At 37.9% G+C, this 20,807-nt stretch overlaps 1 protein-coding gene across 7 annotated transcripts in view; it reads left to right on the top strand.

The window, feature by feature from the left end:
- TENT4A (terminal nucleotidyltransferase 4A) overlaps positions 1-20,807 on the top strand; it is a 70,191-nt gene that overhangs the window by 34,185 nt on the left and 15,199 nt on the right. For 3 of the 7 annotated variants that reach the window (XM_061994638.1, XM_061994635.1, XM_061994634.1), the window contains 3 exons: positions 5,372-5,472; positions 5,715-5,887; positions 16,936-17,094. In XM_061994638.1, the coding sequence (XP_061850622.1) occupies positions 5,372-5,472; positions 5,715-5,887; positions 16,936-17,094 (433 nt within the window). Of the gene's footprint in view, positions 1-5,371; positions 5,473-5,714; positions 5,888-7,235; positions 7,455-16,935; positions 17,095-20,807 lie in introns of those variants that run through there. The other 4 variants (XM_061994639.1, XM_061994637.1, XM_061994636.1 and 1 more) reach the window with 2 other exon arrangements.

Genomic DNA, 20,807 nt, shown 5'->3' with positions numbered 1-20,807 from the left:
TGATCATGGAGGCACCTAATTGGCTCAGCCCCAGAAGTGGATCTGACTCAGAGCTGGGGAGAGTTTTGAGCAACTTCTTACAGGAGCCATCTTTATAGTCTCTCCCCCCTTACCAGAAATGGCTGCCATGTCAAACCATGACACCTATCATCTTGCAAAGAGGGATTTTCCTAGTAGGAAATTGAGATTGATCCATTTTGGATCTGTGCAACTTGTACACAAGGTTAGCTTGGGTGTTGTGCCTTCATCCAAGGTGATTGAGAAGCATGATTAATTTCTTAATATTTGGGGTCACAGGGACGAGTCCAGCTGTAAGATGTAGTTATGAACAGGATAGTTTCATCTTAAGAGCCTGTATCAGTATGTGCTTTGAACAGTATTAGTATGGTCATTGGCTGTAGCCTGTCTCAAGGGAAGAGTGTCATCTGAAGTGGGCTAACTAAAGAATTCCATAAGGAATGGTATTTTCATAGAAACTTTTAGATTGGAAAAGATCTTTAAGATCGAGTCCAATCATTAACCTTACACTGACACGTCCACCCATAAACTGTGTTCCTCAGCACCTCATCTACATGTCTTTTAACTATCTCCAAGGATGGTGACACCACCATTTCCTTGGGCAGTCCGTTCCAATGCTTCACCTTTTAAGTGAAGAAATTTTTGTTAATATCCTATCTAAAGCTCCCCTGGTACAACTTGAGGCAGTTTAGTTTTGTCTTATAGTTTGTCGCATGGTATGAGACCTGACCTTGCTACAACCTCTTTTCAGATAGTTATAGAGAATAAGATCTCCCCTTAGCCTCCTTTTCTCCAGACTAAACCTCAATTCCCTCAGCGGCTCCTCATGAATGAGACTTGTGCCCTAGACCATTCACCAGCTTTGTTGTTCTTTGGACATGAAGTTTCAAGTTAGTGACCATTTTTTAGGTTGTATTCTGTTTCCACAGGAAACCTTAGCAGATGTTTTGTAACAAATTCTTGCTCATTGATTCATGTTCTTTGAAATAGTAGACTATCTGTTACTACCCTGTCTATGGTCTCTCTACTAAGATGCAATTTCACATTATAGCTTGTTTACCCTAACTGACTGTCAGCTATCCTTTTTCTTCCTTCTCAGTCTGTATATTTCTGACTCTTGCCTTGGATCAGATCTAGCAGTCAGAAAGTGAGTCAGATGAGCTCTGTGGTTTGCCTGGAAACAAATACATCAACACTTCTGTCCTGTCAGGAAGTTGATCCAGCTTGTGTCTGCAGGAATGGTAGATCCAAAAGTGAGAGAAGCAGCAGGAGTTCATGTCTGGGGAAGGATGGAGAGGGAGGTGATTTGTATGATTTGACAGCTATAAGTTATACTGATCTGGATATGACAAAGATGCATCCTTAGGTTAATAAATATGTCTGAAGATCAGGTTATTGGCTTACTTGTTTGCCTGTTGCATAGTTTGGACATGAATGTGTGCTCAGACTGCATCTTTAAACGGGAGTGTTGCCCCATTTGGGAGGCAGATGAGGTCATGTGAAATGAGGAATGGTAGACTGGTTCTGCTGTGATGTGCCTTTCCAGTAAAACTAAGATTTTTTTTTTTTAACTTTATTTCAGTTCTTAGAGTTGCAGATTGGTAACATGTTCCTCCTTATTGGTGCCAAATGTGGTGCAGGTAGGTGAGGGAAAGGGACTCATGCCAACAAGCCAGAGCTTAGAGTCTGAGGAAGCCTTGGCAGGGTGTGCCAGACACACTGCTGTGTGTCTTTTACGGGAGATAATCTTCAAAACAAAAATCTGGGCCACATGTAGTGATCTTTCCATCTTTGCTTGAATGCTGTTTGGTCTCTTACTAGTGTACAGTTCAAGTGATCTGACTGCTGACAGGTCTTTTAGGTTTGCATTGTCCCTAGTTGGCCAAGATAGTTCTGGGAGCTATGTTAAATGGGAATGTTCAACTTGATCTGAAACAGTCCTTCCTTTGTTTCACATCTTGAGTGGTGGGTGGCTTTCACTAGAGTGCATGCTGTCATTTAAGAGCTATCAGCAGTATTGGCTTTTCCTACATGATTTGTCCGAGTAAAGTTTTTAGATTTTCGTACTCAAGCATATCCTTCTCTGGTGCTTCTTAGTTTGCTTTTAGATTATATTGCCCATTTAATACCACGGGAATATTTCTTAAATGAACTTAAGACCTACTGAACTGTTACTTTGACTGTTCTTTCACAGACTCGATGCTTTTTCCTACTCTTATCCTCATTTGTTTATGTGGAGCTTGGTTGTATGTGTAGATATTTGATGTTCTGAATCTTATGTCAGCAATCTGAGCCTCTTAAGAGTGATCTTATTTGTACTGCAATTGTGCTGTAATAACAGCTAAAAGGTGTCTCTGAGCAGAGGGATTGCAGTGTGTAAAAAGAGGAGTGAAAAGCTCTTCCCATAAAATAAACTGGGTATGCAAATAGCTTATTCCTGGGTTTACTAGATGTTGTTATTAAGGGAAAAACCTCAAAGGGGCATCTTTCATAGGAGAGCTGTCTAATTTTCTTAACCAGTTAACTGTGTGTTTTCCATGTGTTTGAAATAACCATCTTTGAAGAACTGACGGGGAGTGTCTCATCTATGGGATTTATTAGAAAGGGTGTGGACAGTAGATTGAGAGAGGTTCTCCTCCCCTTCTACTCTGCCCTTGTGAGACCGCATCTGGAATATTGTGTTCAGTTCTGGGCCTTTCAGTTCAAGAAGGACAGGGAGCTGCTGGAGAGAGTTCAGTGCAGGGCCACAAAGATAATTAAGGGAGTGTAACATCTCACTTTTGATGAAAGGCTGAGGGAGCTGGGGCTCTTTAGCTTGGAGGAGACTGAGGGGTTACCTTATTAATGCTTACAAATACATAAAGAGTGAATGTCAGGAGGGTGGAACCAGGCTTTTCTCAATGATGTCCAGTTATAGGACAAGAGGCAACAGGTACAAGGTGGAACATAAGAGGTTCTAAAGAAACACAAGAAAGAATTTCTTCACTGTGAGGATGATGGAGCACTGTAAGGGTCTGCCCAGATGGGTTGTTGAGTCTCCTTCTCTGGAGACATTCAAAACCCGCCTGGACAAGTTCCTGTGTGACCTGCTCTAGGTGGTCCTGCTCTGACAGGGGGGTTGCACTGGATCATGCTTCACGGTCCTTTCCAACCCTTAAGATTCTGCAATTCTGTGTGGCCTGTATAAGTTCTAGCCTCAGCAAAAAAACAGTGGGTAGTGTAGCATGAGTCTGTGTACCTTTCAACTCTGACCTAATAACTTAGAGAGGGTTTTTTTTGCCTTTCTGCCAAAAAATGAGTTTGAGGCTTTGATCTCTGTTCTCTGTGGAGAGAAGATATTCACAGATTCTTTGTGCAACTCTGCTGTAATTGTTGATGTAGCAGTAGTTTTACATTTTACACCTATTTGATAGCAGGCATTGTCGGAACATCAGTTACCCAGGCTGACAAAAACACTATCCTATGTAATTAGTTTTCCTTCTACTTTATGACAGAATAAGTATTGATTTGCTTCTGGGAAAGTACTACAAGAAGCTTCAAACCTGACAAACTCCTTCATAAGAAGTGTGTGTTATTTGGTCTGTATTCTTTTTCTGGTTCTAAGACCACAGCCGGTGGTAGTTGTTCAACTTCTAGGTTGTCCTTGAGTAAAAGCTTTCTGAAGACATTCTTCATGAAGCTTTTTAGCTACAAGATGTCCTTCCCTATCCCAGTGCTGAAGAGACACCCAGCATATGTATGTTTGAGTCTCATACTGACATTCCTGTCTTGGGAACTGCAGCTTCAGGGCCACAAATGATTCTCTGCAGTATTGGACATCTCTGTCTTCATTCTGTCTCCTGTGGTTTAATTTTGGTTTTGAGATTAAATACTTATCAAATATTTAAAATACTGATATGTCATGGGAGTGTACACTGTCAAAACACTAGCCTCTGATTTCATTTGTTACTTTCTTAATGTGCCCCACTTAGCTATTGAACTGTGATTTCCAGAGAATAGCCTGTTATAACTCAGCTCTTCAGTTGCTGAGTGGAGACAATCACATCTTCAATTCTGTGTGTAAAATTGAAGATGTTGTTTTCAAACATGCATCATTTGATCTACATTATGTAAACAGAAGACATTCATTCTGTCTGAGGCCATTCTGCACCTATTGGACTTGTAACTTAGATATTGTTTGGTTCAGTGCTTAATGCTGGAGTGCGTTTTTCAGTAATAACACAGTGAGATTTTAAAGTTCTAAGACTAAGCATGGAACATGTGGTATTTGGTCTTGAATGGAATAGTAATGCCTAAGCCAGTAGGGAATTATTGCTCCTTTTTGAAGTGTTACTATGAAATGACCTAATAAAGACAGCCTAAATATGTTTAAGCTTTGTATGTGCTCTCTTCCCATTACACATCTAAACCAAAAGAAAATTACAGTACAGATACAATGTACCTTTTTGGTATACAAAATAAACTTTATTGTAAACATTGAATATTTTCAAAACTAAAATAACATTCCAGTCTCCAAGGTGGTTACTTTCCACAGTCCATTTTTGTACAGTAGTCAATCTTTCATCTGTCTTGTGTGGAGTTTATAGTTAGTTTTTCACCCACTAGTCCCTGATGAAAGGAAAACTTGAAAGTTTAACTGTCAAACAAGGACACAACTCCTTCTCAAGGATGTACAATTCAAATAGCTGAATGTTGGGAAGGTATATTTAATTGTACTTGTTGATAACTGGTCACTGCTCAGCAGGACCAGATAGACTTTTTCTTTGAACTACTTACTGTTATGGGTTTTCTTAAATTCTAACTTTTTCTGGTTTTCGAGCCAAGTTTTCTTGTTTCCACTACCTCACTTCCTTTATAATTGTGGGGATCTTGCAACTTTTTTTTTTTAAATCTGTAGGCAAGGGCTAGTGAGGGTCTCTTTAGTGTGAAGGTCAGCTTGAAGGCTGGGATAATGTCTTCATTGCATCCCATAGCTGTTGTAATCCAGATTCTGTGCAAAAAATTTTCTGTATGGAGAAATGTAAGAAATTGTAAATTGCTGTTGCCAAATACACTGTTATCTGCATAAACATTCTTAATAATTAAGATACACTCCATTTGGAAATAGAGTAAAAATCTTACCTATGTGTCAATGCTTGCATGTTAGTATGGTAGAAGATAAGTAATATACTAATTTAACAGTTGTGATGCTTGAGCAGATGAAATCGTGTGCTGAGGAAATGAAAGTTCAATAGGATTCTTTGGTTAGGGATATCTTAAACTGACTTTGAGCATAATTTGATCGCTTGATGAAATACTTGCAAATATGTAAGCAATGATCTTTGATATTTAATTGATTTTTTTTTTTTTTTAGCACATTAGGTAGAATCATCAAAGTGACCCAAGAAGTTATTGACTACAGGGCCTGGATTAAAAAGAAGTGGGGGAACAAAATTAATTTGTCACCTGAACTTGGTAGGTATGGAAGGGTTCTTTGAAGCTAACTTAATTTTTTAAATTGAATTTTATGTAGTTGAAAATACTCATGCCTTGAGATGAAACACTTTCAGATATGTAGAAAAAAAAAGTCCCTTCTAACCCAAGCCTAGTCTTCTCGGAGCCTTTCAATTAACTTTTTAAACTGCAGCTCTTCTTAGTCTTTAAGGCCCATGTATTTAGTATTCTGTGTTCTTAAATGATATGTTTTCTTTTAACAGACAATAGGTTGAAAATAAGAGACCAGATAGCTTCGTGCAATGGAGAACAGCAACAGAACAGAGACTCTGAACCATCTTACAACCAACGCTTTGCTTTGTCATTGGCTAGTACACAACAGTTATCCTCTGGCTCATCTGCCTCTTCTATATCATCTCTTTCTGGCAGTGACATAGTAAGCTTTTTTTTCTTTAGTGGATTAAAATAATAAGTAGAGTTTATCATTCTCTTCAAAGCCTCAGCTGATATAACAATTAATGTGATGCTATCTCTAAGCAACCACAGGAAATTAATAGTTTCCACTGCTCAGAAGAGTTACTGAAATAAAATATTTTTTCATTGAATTAAATGAATTTTAATTCCATCCTAAGTCTTCAGTACTCTTTGTGATAGTAGTTAGATGTAATAAAATATCAAAGTTAACACTAGCTAATAAAGTAGACGAGTAGACATCTTTGCTTGAGGGGAAGACTTAAGAAGAAAGTCTCCTCTTGTCAGATTTTGCTCCTTTTTCCCTGTGCCTCAAATTCAACATGAACATTGTGCTGTGTAGGTGAATAATATTGCTTACTATTTTCAACTAAGCAATCAGTTCCTGTTTTAATGCTAATGAGTCCCTCACATGAAAAGTCTTGCTGTCAGCTTCCTTATTTGAAAGTGATTTGAAAATAATTGCTGGGTTTTATTGTAACTTCCTGAAAGAGAAGGGTCTTTAAGTATGTTCCTAGACTTAAGATTGTAGAAGGTGTTTTTGGTTTGATATGGAGTTAAATCAACCATGGAATTGGGCAGTGGAGATTAAAAAGCACAAAACTGGGTTGCATGATATGGAGTGCTCTTCATAAATCTACTGAAGCATTCTGTGCTAGGTAGACATATTGATGGGAACAAGATGTAATATCAAGTTAACTACAGTAGTGAATAACAGGATGATGCCAAGAGAGGTCCAAGTACCTGCTTCTTGACTGCTTTCAAAAACTAGTGAAATATGGAATTAAAAGTTGAGAATTGTATTAAATAAAAATTCAATAACTTCTGAGGGACAAGTGCCTTCTTTATATGTTCTAGTTACATTCTGTTGTGTTGTCTTGTCACTCTGCCTCCAGTAAATATGGTAAATGTTTTAGTTGTGCTCATGGAAAAAGAACAGCATGATGCTTGCCAGTGATACTACTAGCCATGCTCCTGGTTTGAGTACATCAGTGAGAAAGATTTGCTGTAACAAGTTCTCTGAGAAATTGCAAATACTTTCTTAGTATTGTGCACTCCCAGTATAACAGGTGGTGAGTGATTATGACCTCCCTTTAGTCCTTTTCTTGCCTGGTGCTGAAGGTAGAACTTCATTGCCTGATGCCAGAGAAATTCATGAAAAGGAAGCTCTCAGCAAGAAAGACCTTCAGTCAATTTGAGCATCCACATAGTAAATAGAAATGCTCAGTTTTTTAACAGTGAAAAGCCTTATGACCATGTGGTTGTGACACAGTAGTTTAAGCCTTGGTAATTTATTGGTATTATATTCTTAGACTACCAGCATGTTATCTTGATGTGGAATGAAATGGCACATTTCTGACAACTGATGAGTTCATCTTACACCTGGATATGTGAGGATGAGCAAGTTGTGGTTGAAATGTCCTGAGCTGTGCCTGATTCAGGAAGAGAAGCCTATTCTGCTGGAGTGGAAGAGGCATGATTTCGCATAGTGCTATGCACATGTTCCAACAAAGAATCATAGAATCATAGAATGATAGGGGTTGGAAGGGACCTTTAGAGATCATCTAGTCCAACCCCTCTGCAGAAGCAGGTTCACCTAGATCAGGTCGCATAGGAACATGTCCAGGCGGGTCTTTAAGAAACATATAGCATGTCACAAATGATATATGTGCCAAAACCTCTGGTGTACTGAAAATAGGTATGATGCAATGAACCAGCCTCAGAACAAGGGAATATGAGTATGGTGCATCTCATCACTGTAGAGTTATATATAGGGTTAGCTCTGATCTTGTGTGAGGATTATTCTTCAGGAGTGATTCTGTATTCATTTAAAGTTCAGCTTTCTGAACTTCTGTGATACTGAAAGAAAGGTCAGGTTTATAAAGAAAATGCAAGAGACGGAGATTCTAGGTTGACAGTTTGCTGATCTCTTCCCAGTAATCAAGATTTTATTTTAATAGCAAAGTATTAATTGTTATGATGTCACAAGTGCAAGATATGCGTCGAGACACTGTTTCAGGAGATATTAAAAATACTTTTTCTGTGTATCAACAAGATCCCAGCTGTCCAATTATAGAGGTACTTGATATAGTGTATTTGCCTTCCAATTTACCACTAAAGTTTCACTGGTAATAGTGATCAGCTGCTTCTTGACCTTTTTGAGATACACATACCAATGTAAGGGAAGTCAAGTTAGGTATATTGAGGAAGAGGAAACAGGCTGGACAACTTGTGACTTGGTCATATTGCCCCGCTCAACTTCATCTTCTACTGAAGTTCAAGTGTTCCAGCCATCCATGCTAACACAGAGATAGCTACATTCTGAAGTCACCACATCACTGTACACTTATCATAGATCTGAAGGCCTTGTGTGTATTCGTCCTGTGTTCTGGAAGTAATATTGGCAGTATAAAGTATGCAAGTATTATCAAAACAGTGCCTTATTGCTCACAGGGGTCCTAGAATTTTTTTATTAAAGCCTGTAGTTTAATATAACTTGGTTGTAACAGTTGTTAATTTAATTGGTTGTAATAGAATATGCTGTAGGATGTTTAAAGATTTGCATCCTTAAAAGTTCTGGCAGCATTACAGATTTTGTTACATTTTGCAAATAGGACTCAGCAACTGAATAGACAAGGCTCCTGCTGTCTTTAACTTATGAGCACTTCAGAGATAGCAATGGCTATAGATTTGTTCCAACACGAGAAGAACAGGTGTTAGAACAGAACAAAAAAAAGGGAGCAGGTTTTTCTAGAGGCTGGATTGATGTAAACCAGAGCTAATATTTGGAAGACAGACTCCCATTTTTCTGAATATGTACAGAAATTGAAAGTGTTGGGAAATAAGAGCTTTAAGTTCCTAGAGTTCTTTCCATTCCTGCTACTGTTTTCCTTCAAGGACTGTACTGATAGCAATCTTTTGAAGATGGGAACTGGTGTACCCCTGAGGAACAAGAGAACTGCCTTCAAGGACAGCCTTCTCTTTCCCCTAGCTGTGTATGCATTTCCTCAGTGCATTGCCTTAAATTCAGGAGGATGGATACTTTCATCTCTGCACATCCAGGTCTTGCTTGCAAGTGAACATTACACAGACCAAAAGAAATGGATCTAATGAGTCTAACTCATAACTTGTACAAGAAATATCCTTTTGTAGATTTTCAGGGCAGTAAAGTTATTTACAAAATTACAATCACTGTCTGGCTGTTGAAATTTCAGTTGTGCTGTTTTCAATAAGTGTCCTAGAAAACTGCGAAATCTCAGTCACAAACAAAAACTTTAGTAAGGATCAGTAAGTTTTCAGTCAATGATGTGTAGAAGAGCAGTATGCTTTCTGGCACTGCTATTATTGTTAGTGAGAAAGCTGTTCAGTTTATGGGCTTCTCTTACTGTACATGTCAGTAGACTTCCTCACTGGCACTTCTAATGTGGTTCCTTGCAAAATACTGAGTTCTGAAGTTCCTGTCCTGTCACTCCAGCTTTGTGGAAAAAAAAAAAAATTATAAGCAGCAAATGGATGAACACATAGGAAAAAAATGCGTGAACACAAGGAATCTGATCATCAAAATATGTTCGAATTTTTTTTTTTCTGGATTCTGTTAATTACCAAACTGATCTATGTAGTAAAGTCTTTTCTCAGTGAAGTATTCTGCTGTGCAGGTATTTAAAATACCATGTGCTACCTTGACAAAAAGCAGTATGTATTCTTAGTCATGCAAACAGGTAAACTGCAAGATACTGTTCATTCCCACACAACCCAACTAATGTTGAAGTGAATAATGGAAGATGCATAATAAATACCTTTGCTATCAAGGACAGGGCAAAGTGTGTGAATGTTAACTCTATGGGAACAAGAGTCAAACTGTTCCGAAATAGGAAATAAGCTTCTTGAAATCTTACTTTATCCTTTGTACTGAGTGAAGTCATTATTAAGAGAATCTGAAACCAGATTAAATGAATGGTGTTCACCCACAGCTCTCTGCGTCTTCTGACTAGGTGAAAATGTCAGTCTGAACCGAAGCAGTGACCAAATTCCTCTTGAAAAAATGCCTTTTTTTTCCTGAGTGCTTTTTTGTTCTGGACCTGCACTCTGTAACTGGTGACCTAGATTTCTTAATGCTTAAGCATTGTGGATACCTGCTTTTTATTAGCTCAGGTAGTCCTAGAGTAGTGCTGGAGAATATTTACTGCCTGATCATCAGTCTCTGCTAAGTCTCTGTTTTTGCAGTCTCATTTTTGTCTGGAACTAGTTCATAGTGCTAAGTATGCTCTGCATTTTTGATGCTGTTATGCCAAATAAAGCATCATTTTTTCTGTGACACCGATATCTGCATATCAGTAACAGATGTAATGGATCATAGGAAAGTTTGAAAGCTCTCTTCTGTTACCTAATGGATATATGATCTCATATCTAGTATATCACAGAATCTCAAAGTTGTCTGTTCGAAGTTGGGATCTAAAATTTCATGCATTTGGTCTCAGTGTTTCTGGTGATAATGTTCTTTTGATGTCTAAGACAGGATTACTTTATGAAGAGTTCTGAGTTCTCAAGACCATGCAGACATGTCATGATAGTTGAAGTTTAAGAGAACAAGGTACTTATGTAGTCTAGAGGCAAGGAGTGTGTTCTCTCTCTCTCAATGTACCTTTTTAATATTTGCAATATATTCTTTCAAACTGTTCTTGAAACATTAGCTGTAGCCATTGTTGTTCAGGCTTTGTAAAGTTTCATGAGAATGTCTGTTTGATCTGCTCAGCGTTTTGTAGCCATCATCTAGAGGATATGCTGAGCAGTACCTGAAGTGTTTAGTTGAATGTGTCTTTTCACTACTTTCAGTGAATGCTTGTATTGAGAGTAGTATATAAATATGACTGGTAAGACTGTCATATTTATATATTACTGTACTCTTAACTCATTGTTTCTGTTATTCTGCTTAATGCGTCCAAGATCTCCACTGACTTAGGAACTGTTACTTGGTCTATAGTAATTGTGGCTTGGTACTTGAACTCAATATGCTTAAGGAAGTTATCAGCATCTGCCCTTCCTTCTTACTAGTCAAAAACTATGAATTTCAACTTATTAGCAGGAACTGTTGTACTTCGCTATTCACAGGTAGAGGTGATAGAGTATGTGACATAACTTGTCCTGATAAATGTTGCTTTTTTAAAAGCAATCAGATCTGCAGGTGTATGGCACTTGCTTATCTACAGTAGAGGGACAGACACTTCAGAATAGTTACTGGAACAACTCTTCTAATAGTTAGAACAACTCTTCTAATTGTTAAATATATCCAGTTGAAATAGTGTGGGTAGGGAGATAGAAGGGGGTGGCCTAACAAAGTTCTCAGTCTGAGAGTAAGAGCTACACAGATTTTCTCACTTCTTTCTACATGCCTGACTATTCTCATGTCCTAAACAAAGTCACAATTCGAATATGTGTATGGATAGTTGGTCATCTTGTAGAACAGTGCAGATTCTATCATACTTTTTTTTCCCCTTTCCTCAACAAATAGAGGCAAGGGCTTTAAAAAATAGGCCTCTTAATCTTTAAAGATGTAACTTCTGACTTGCAGCCAGCTTGTCTCCAAATGAACATCTGGGCAACCCTGAACATGCAGATACAGATAACCTGATGTTACAGGGAAAAGTATTTAACAAACATTTGATTTAGGGCATTTAGGAGTTTAAGACCCAGATCCTCTAAAATACCTTTCTTCTATTCTTGCTGTACAGATTACTGACAGTTCCTGTGCCTCAGAGGGGAACATGCTTTTTTAGTGCTGCTTTTGCTTATTTTCTGGTTTCACCATATAGTCCCACATTTGGATTAGGTTTTTTAACCTATGTCTCTGACCGTGTTCTGGTTTACATGGTTTCATGCTCACCTTTACTACTTCTATCTCAGTTGCTTAATCAATCTTTTATCTGTATCCACTTTGAGTAAATTTCTGTAAAGTTGCAGGAGGCACAGTTTTGAACATAAAATAATGAAGTTATTTTAATAAAATGTTATTCTAAGCAGCAGACAGTACAGAGGGAATGTGTTAATCAGCAAGTAAAACTGAATTTCAGTACTATGGTCAAGTCAAGCTCAGACTACTTTCTGATGCCAAAGGTTAGTTATATTCTTGCCATCTCCTTCCCCTAGGAAAAAAAAAAAAACAAACCAAAGGTACTCTAGCCACTTCGGGATGGAAGAAAATCTGAATTCAGTCTTTATATTCTAGTATGGTATATGTTCAGCTTGCACAAGAAGTCTTATAATTTAGTGTTTAACTTGAAAAACAGTAGCTTGAAACATTACTATACTCTTAACAATATAAACCATTTGAAAGCTTGTGAAATGCAAGTATTAGGAGTGACAAAGGAAGTCTGAAAGCACGGACTTCTGGCACTGTTTTATTTAAAATGGATTGTCTGAAATACAGTGAGTACTGATAAAACATGGAATAAACCCACAGTCAGGCCCTACAGGGTACAGTGATGTGAGATTGAACTAGTACTGTATGGGGTAGATACTAATTAGTTTACCTTTTTAGTTGTCTTTCTGTATAAAGACCACTTAATGCTTTTGGAGGATGCATATTTTCGAGTTTTCTTGTGTATTTTTTTTTCTCCTTTCACTTTTCCCCTACTGTAAGCACAATGACCAAGATACTATTGACCTAAAGGCAAAAAAACCAACCAATTGCAGCTCACTTGAGACTGTTTTGTACTATTTATGAGCTGGCAAATGGAAATGGTACAACTGTATTGATGCAAATGCTCTACTGTATGGCCTCCCATAGAAGTAGCAATTTTGTTCGACTCAGTTCCACTTTGTTAACACTGTAGTAAAAGTTATGGTTCCACCTACCAAAAAGGAAACAGACACCAGCTGATGTGGAAGAAATTAGATGGGGGGGTGTAATTCCTGAAGCATCTTGGAAGCATGTTAATTTGTCAGTTGTCTCAATGTTTCCAGTTCTTTTTTTCAAAGGTGGGACACAATTTTTTACTGAAGTGTTCATTGTTATCTCTCAGCTTCCAGCTCCTGAATGTTGTGAGAAAGAGGAAAAAAAAAAGTTTAATTAATGTGGCAAGTTTGGAGAATGGAAACAATAAGAATGTTTTTGCCAACACCTCTGTAGTTCATTCTTGGGGGCCAGGGAATGAGATGTAAGAACCCCAATCTGTCACATTAGCAAGAAACTTGCTTTCAGTTGCCCAAGTTTTGGTTTGTGAATACTAACTAGTAGGATAGTTAGACTCTTTTACTATGGGGCCAAAACTTAAACAGACTGCAATAATGAATTAATCTTCTTAGACTGCTCCAACTTAAAAAAAAAAAAAAAAGATCTTGGAAATGAAAAGCTTTAAAGTGGTAGCTATTGTCAGCCAAATGAAACTTCTCAAATGACTACATCATGAAACAAAGCAGAAGGCACCACTTTTTCATGCTTTTAGAATGGAAAGGAAGGTTATGAATATAATTGAATGCACATGAAAGTTGTGTAAACTGAACTATTGTCTGGATGGATAAATGTGCTACTACAGTTTACCTTCTTTCTTAAACCTTGAGTTATTAATGGAATTGAAACAAGCTCTTATGGCCAGACCTAGTTAGTAAGGAGCATTTGGCAGGTAAATATTCTCTTGCTGATGAGACTTTTTTTTTAATGGGCAGTGCATTTTTCAGAACAGTAAAGGATTTTGTTCTGTTCCAACGTCAGGAAGAGAAGTTTGGATTCAACTCGTTACCTTTTATATGACTGGGTGTTTTACTGTTTGTGTTTAGACAGAAGGCTAAGGATTTCTCAAGCAAAATCTGCAGTTGGATGAGAGGATATCAGTAACACTTGACTTTCTAGGTGTCTTCCGTACTTTATATTCTTTCCAACGTAGATGTAAATTAAAGAGTCCTCAGTAATAATGGCTATGAATAGTAGAAGTCTTCCTTCCTGGTACTAAGTTTTTACTCATGAAATTGAAACTGATTTAAAGAGTACATTCTAAAATGAAAAATTTCCAATGGAACCTGTATCTGACAGTCTCTCTTGGTTTCTAAAGGCATCTCTTTAGAAGATATTCTCCTTGCAGGATGAGAGGCTCTGTATGATTACCATTCATAATTCAAGAGACCAGGAACTCATCTTGTGTCTTAGGGCAGTCATTGTAGCTCTATCCCTGGATTATGTCGTAAAATCAATTGAAGGATCGGAGTCTTTCATTTTACATTATTCTTCTTACAACGTGACCTCTGTAGCCCTAGTAGGGATAAGAGCTTTTGTCTTCCACACATGGATCTAAAGTGTCAGAATATTACCTATCTACACTTACTGACTTAGAGGTCTTCTGAGCTTCTGTAATGCGTCAAGTTTGCAGACTACACTTAATTCTGTCCAGAAGACCAAGTAAGACTGAATTCTTAAGTGTAGGCAGTGCTTGTGGAAAATCAGTTTTGTTCACATTAGGCTCAGTTTGTTTGATCACTGAGGTTAACCTTTCAGTTTGAGTAAGAAGGGTAATGCTCCCCTTCACAAAAGGATTGATGAGAAGTCAGCATACCAACTCCATAAGTAATCCTTTTAGCAATCCAGGATTGCCTCAGAAGAGAGATACAATCTACTTGTATGAAATATGTTTCAGTAAATAAAGTTGAGGCAGAAGAACATACTACAAAATCAAAATAAAGCAACACAAGCTTCCCTGTGCTCAAATGTATCTGTTAACAGTTAAACCGTATAACTCTTTTCCATCTGCTGATACTTCCATGCTAGAGATAACATTTGTTGTGCAAAACCCCTTAGAAATCTTATAAATGGGAAGTATCTCATCCATTAGATATGTGAATCTTCAGGGGGTCCAGTATCTAAGCAGAGAAGAAAGAGAAGAGTCTTTGAGTGGAGAGACTAAAATTTTTATTTGCTCAGGTTTGTGAAGAATGCATCACAGAAGATAACACATTGGTTTGGATAGAAAGTAAGATCCCTTTCTCCCTCCCATCTGCCTGCTCATGGGTACTTGTAAGCATGCTCAGAAGTTGTCTTTCAGACATGACTATCCCTTCTTTATTTTTCCCTCTTTTTGTTAGCTTTTTAATAATTCCATGACCAATTATGTCTAAAGAAACTTCATCTTAGAAATCCAAGTTCTTGCCCCTGTACCAGACTGTACCACCTACTTAGTTCAGAACGTGTCAGTTTCGTCTTTGTAGAGACCTTAGCCTGTTTCCATGGATAATATTGTAGGATAGGGCAAATGACAAAATGCCATCTCATCCAAGCAGTCAGCTTTGCATGTGCATATAACTAAACATACTTGTTTAATCAGTGCTACAGCATGTAGTTGCCCACTCTGAAGGTGTTTACCATTTAGTAAACACCTGATCTCATTAAGACTTAAGTTTCTGCACAGATAGTTACTAGTATGAAATGTCTCTAGTGAACTCATGATGCAAATATCTGAAACTGCTTTAGAAAGGCATACTGTAACTTTTAACACTAGTTGACCAAGTATGAGAGAGTTCCTTTCTTTTTATATCTTTTTTTCCAGTAAGCAAAACCTCATATATATAATAAAGGAATGATTGTTCTAATAGCTGACAGTTTTATTGATCTTTTTGTACTGTGGGTATTCACTTCAGCTGGACTGCAATTTTTGTTTTCTAGCAGTTCATTGTTTAGGCTGCTCAGTATGCACAACTGTCAGTCTCTCCTAAATGACCTCCTTTCCCCAGTAAAAGCTTTACAATATTTTCTTCTTTCTGTTCTTGAAAATATTTTCCTAGACAGCCTATTCTCTAACTGTGGAATCTAATTTTGGAAAGCAAGGCCATATGAGGACAAGTAGTAGTGCTGGAGGTCTACTTAAAGTTTTTTTGTTTTAAATGAAGACTTTTTGCTTCCAGGCAATTAATCTTAGAGAAAGAGCACTAGGATATTTCAGTAATTCTTGAACAGTAAAGATCCTTGATGATATGAACCAATAATATATGTTAATATAGTAAAATATATATAACATATAAACTAGTATTTGGCCAAGCCCCATCTCTTGGTACACTTCGAGCCACATGACTGGGAATGGAGAAATCGCTAGTGCTTTGGCATAAAGAATAGGGTTTTTTGTTATTTTCAAGGTTGGGGGTTTTTTTCAGTTAAGGTAAAAAACAGCAGTAAAACTTAGGGAAAGCTGTTTTACCTGTTCCCATTGTGTTATGACTGGATTTGCAAGGCCCCATCTCAAAGTAGAAAATGATTGGACACTTAAGAATTGAGACAATTGGGTGTTTTCAGACTTCAGTAATTCCTGTAAACCCCTGTGTCTGTCCTTACCTCTCTGCTTGTTTTCTGTGCAGTGCTCCAGCACAGTGTTTTAATGTCACCAGGGTGACTGCTGTAGTTGCTTGAAGGAGGAGGAATAGTAATCAGTAGTATCTATTCTGTCTTTTCTTGTAATTTGACGTCCTTCTTGCTTCCCCTGATGAGTTATCACTCAGATTTCCAATCGAACAGATATGCTGGTCTTAACTGGCAGACTGTCTCCTTGTTTCTGGGTAGGTGGAGCTCTAACTTTGCCGGGTTGCATGGCAGAAGACTAACAATTACAGCGAGTAACTTGGCTATACAGATAAGTACAATCCAGAACGCTGTTCAGAGGACTGATTCTGACATGACACCTAAAATTCTAGTCCTTGTATCACTAACAGTGTTGCTGTTCTTGTTCCATTTTTTTTCCTCAACCTTAGTTTCCATCTTTAAATCTAGTAGACATGTAACTTTGGCTTTAGGTTATGCTGACTGGAACTGACCTGTGATTGCCATATAGCTGTTGACATTGTCTCCTTGATGCAGGTTCAATTGAACTCTTGCTAGATGTGTAAAAGAAACTTAGCACTTGTATTTTATTTTTTACCATTGAAAAAAAAATTACATTATACACATGAGTTGATATTTGGGTGCATTTTCACATGCATAGCCTGTATATACCGTACTTTCTGTAAAGTTGCTTTTCTTCTCCCCTTTTTCTCTGCCAAAAGGATTCTGATACACCACCTTGCACAGCTCCTAATGTTTACCAGTTCAGTCTGCAAGCACGGACTCAGCTTATGGCCAGTTTACCACCTGCATTGCCTATGCCAAGTGGTAAACCCCAATCTGCGCCTACAAGAACCTTGATAATGGCCGCCAGTAATCAGGTATGAGCCAACTAAACTGAGTGACTTTTTCATGAGAAAGTGATATGAGCAGCAAATAAAAAGCAATGACGATATCAAATATCAAATATCTCTCTTTTCATGAGAAGTGTAGGTCATTCACACTGTGCTGTCAGTCTAAAAACCTCTGAAGATCTCTGAATGTGAGAGCTCTTCCACAGCACACTGACACCTAGGAATAAGTTAAAGGGAAAGCGTCAGAAGTCTGACTTCTTCAGTTGTGTTTGAGACTTCTGGTGCCTAACCAATGAGATATTTTCAGATCTTTAGACTATTTAACTTTATGTTCTTAAATGAGAGACTTCATGCAGATGATGTGGTCTGTAAGCTAGGTTTTTTTTATCTGAATAAATAGTACTGACCTGCCTAGGTTTGTTTAGTTGTCTTGATTTTGCATGACTAGACAGATCTATCTACACTTGTAACTTTCTGTAATACATTTTAAAGATAGGAACAGAAAATGAATTAATGGGTATATGTACAAAAATTTTTACCAAAATACTAAGTGTATACTTAAATATACTGGGAGGTGAATGTGCAAGGAAATTGTACATTACTCAACGAGCTGGGAGTATTGTAGCTAGTGTATCCATTATAATACAAGGGGAAGAAAACCTTTCAGTTTTTCTTACAGCCTCAGGGCTTCTATCTGTAGGAAAATATTCCCTCAGTCTTGATAAAACTATTAGTCAAAAAAGATGCCTCACATGGGCAAGTTGTGTATCATAGGTTGCCTGTGATAACAAAATAATGAGCTGGCTTCCTTGAAACCTAGTTTTGGTCAGGTTTTTACAATGTTCTCCTTTTTCACTCAGTCCTTCTATCATGGTTCTTGGGAATCTAGGGTGAAGATATTTTCAACTTTATCATCTTGCCTTTTATATTTGGTTCAGCACTTCATGACATAAGATGTGTTTATTTCAGCTTCTGCTTGAGATATCCCAATAGTTGAGATTGGAAGGGACTTCTGCAAGTTATCTAATTCAAGCCTCCTGCCCAAAACAACAGTAGGTTGCTCAAGGCCTTATCCAGTTAGAGTTTTGAGTATCTCCAAGGATGGACACCCCTCAACTGATCTAGCAACTTGTTCCAGTACAGTTTTTTCTTAAATGTAAATGATATCTTCTGCATTTCAGCTTAGGCCCATTGAGTCTTGTCCTTTTATTGGGCACCAGTGAAAACAGTCTGTCTTTACATACTCTTATTAGTGAGTCCCATCAATAGGATCCTTCCTGAGCTTTCTTGTCTTGAGACTGAACAGTCGTAGCTATATCATAATTTCCTTGTTTGACAAATGTTTCAGGTGCTTGTTTTTATGGACCTTCATTAGACTTGCTCCCATATGTCCAGGTTTCCTTCTTACTGGAAAGCCCAGGCCTGGGCCCAGAACTCTATGTGTAGCTGCAGCAGTGCTGAGGAAAAATGATCGACTCCCTTAATTTACTAGAGATACTCTTCCTCATGTAGCCCAGGATGCTGTTGACGTTGCCTGATGTAAGAGCTGACTCATGTTCAACTTGTCTACTGGGAACCCCTGGTTCTTTTTTGATAAGCTGTTTTCCAGCTGTTCAGTGACCAGTGTAGACTGGCATGTGGGATTACTCCTTCTTGAGGGCAGCATTTAGCATTTCCCTTTTCCAACTTCATGAGTTTCCTGGCAGCCCATTTCTCCAGCGTGACGAGGTCCCTCTTTGTGGTAGCACAACCATCTTAAGTATCAATTAACTCTTTCCAATTTTGTGTTATATGCAACTGTGCTGTGAATTGCTGTCCTCCATCATCCAGGAGATAACTGGTATTTGTCATAGTATCAGCTCTTGGATAACAGCTCTTGGCATATCAGAACCTGCTGACCTCCAGCTGGATTTTATGCTGCAGATTTTATGCTGCAGATTTTATGCTGCTTGTATTTTACAAGCTTGACGTGTAAGGAGATACTTCTCATTCAGCTTGTGAGTTTGATTTCTATTTTGGAGATGGTAACTTCCACTTACTGCATGATAAAGAACAAAAATTAGTATTTTACATGTTAAACTTGTAGAATGAAGAAATTGCGTTTGGTCACCAATGTTGAGTAATACAAGAATTGAGTTAGAGCATTTTATAGCGTGATGCCCAAATTCTTCATTGTTACTTTGCTAAACAAGAGCCTTTTTCAGGCACTTAACTGAAATGCTTTAATTTAGATCAGACTACTTTGTATACTGCAAATGTTCTACTATTTCCTTGAAGGCAGGTTAACATAGAAGGGGCACAGTCTTTGAAATTTCATCACATATAATCACATGCCCTTCCTAGCTATCTCTTCAAGTCTCATGTAGCAAGTCCTACTTGCTAGGTCTGCCTTTTGTTCTAATTTTCTGAGTGATTGCACAGATTTATCGCTCCCTCTTTACCTGCCGTCCCCTACTGCAGGATCTTACCCAAGCAAAACAGTTTATCTGTACAAGAGATGTTTCCTAATCATGACAAGCTAATGGAATGATCCATTGCTATTTTAGTGTCTGTAATTAAGTATTCATATGCTAGTGCACAGACTGAAACTTCTGAGTTTCATTTAAAACTAGAGAGCTGTTTGAAGTTGAACTTCATGTAAAATATAAACTTAATCTAGTTTCTTCTTTTCCTCAACAGCTCTGCTTTTCAGAAGAGCTACCTTGGAGCTTAACTTCATCAAAATTGCACCAAAAAAAATTACCCAGCTTTGAGGCATGTAGTTCTTGGTACAAAACAAACTGGCATCAAGAATTTTTGCCTCAGTTTTGAAGAGGCAATATGTCACAAATTTTGATTCTCTGTTGTAATTTTGAATCTTGGAAAATAGCTACTTTGTAGCATTTTTTTCTGGTTTTCTGGTACTTGTCTGTCCTTCCAAATACCTTTTAACTGCTAGTTCTTTCAGTAGTTTGTAGAATACTTCTGTGTTTAAATTTGGATTTTTTTGGTGGCTTTTGCTTCATGAAGATAGGCCTTCGAGATCCATGCTAAATCAGAATAATTTCTTGCTATATGCAGTTCAGAAATTAGATGGTTTTTCTGCATTGAATACACCAAAAGTTTTGTGTAGCAGAAATATTCTTCTTTTATAAGACTGAGGACCAAGTCAGGGAGAAATGAAATCATTCTTCCCAGGGTACTGAGCATGTCTCCTTTCAATTTGCACCTTTCTGGAGGATGACTGAGCTAGATAAGGTTGATGGCTTTCCTTTTGCAGTTGATATAACTTAAGACTATGCTAGTTTGTAACTTCTAATAGGCATATTTTACTAGCTCAGTGGACTCCTACCTTGATAGACTTGAGTATGTGCAAGCCTTTATCTTAATAGCAAGTGTTCTTTTATATCAAAGATGTCTTTGAAGAGGATTAAATTGTGTGCATTCAGAAGTCTTAAGCCTTTTCCCTGGAAAATTTCTCTGTCTAAGTTCAGCTTGGAATCATAGAATCACAGAATGGTAGGGATTGGAAGGGACCTTTAGAGATCTAGTCCAACCCCCATGCAGAAGCAGGTCAACCTAGATCAGGTTGCATAGGAACATGTCCAGGCGGGTCTTGAAGACCTCCATGGAAGGAGACTCCACAACCCCTCTGGGCAGCCTGTGCCACTGCTCCCTCACCCTCACAGTGAAATAGTTTTTTCTTATATTTAAGTAGAACTTTTTGTGTTCCAGCTTCATCCCATTACCCCTTGTTCTGT

Source organism: Colius striatus, chromosome 4 (genome assembly GCF_028858725.1).
Source record: "Colius striatus isolate bColStr4 chromosome 4, bColStr4.1.hap1, whole genome shotgun sequence".
Lineage (NCBI taxonomy): Eukaryota > Metazoa > Chordata > Aves > Coliiformes > Coliidae > Colius > Colius striatus.
The sequence above is the reverse complement of the archived record's forward strand: the minus strand, read 5'-3'. Positions and strand labels throughout refer to the sequence as shown.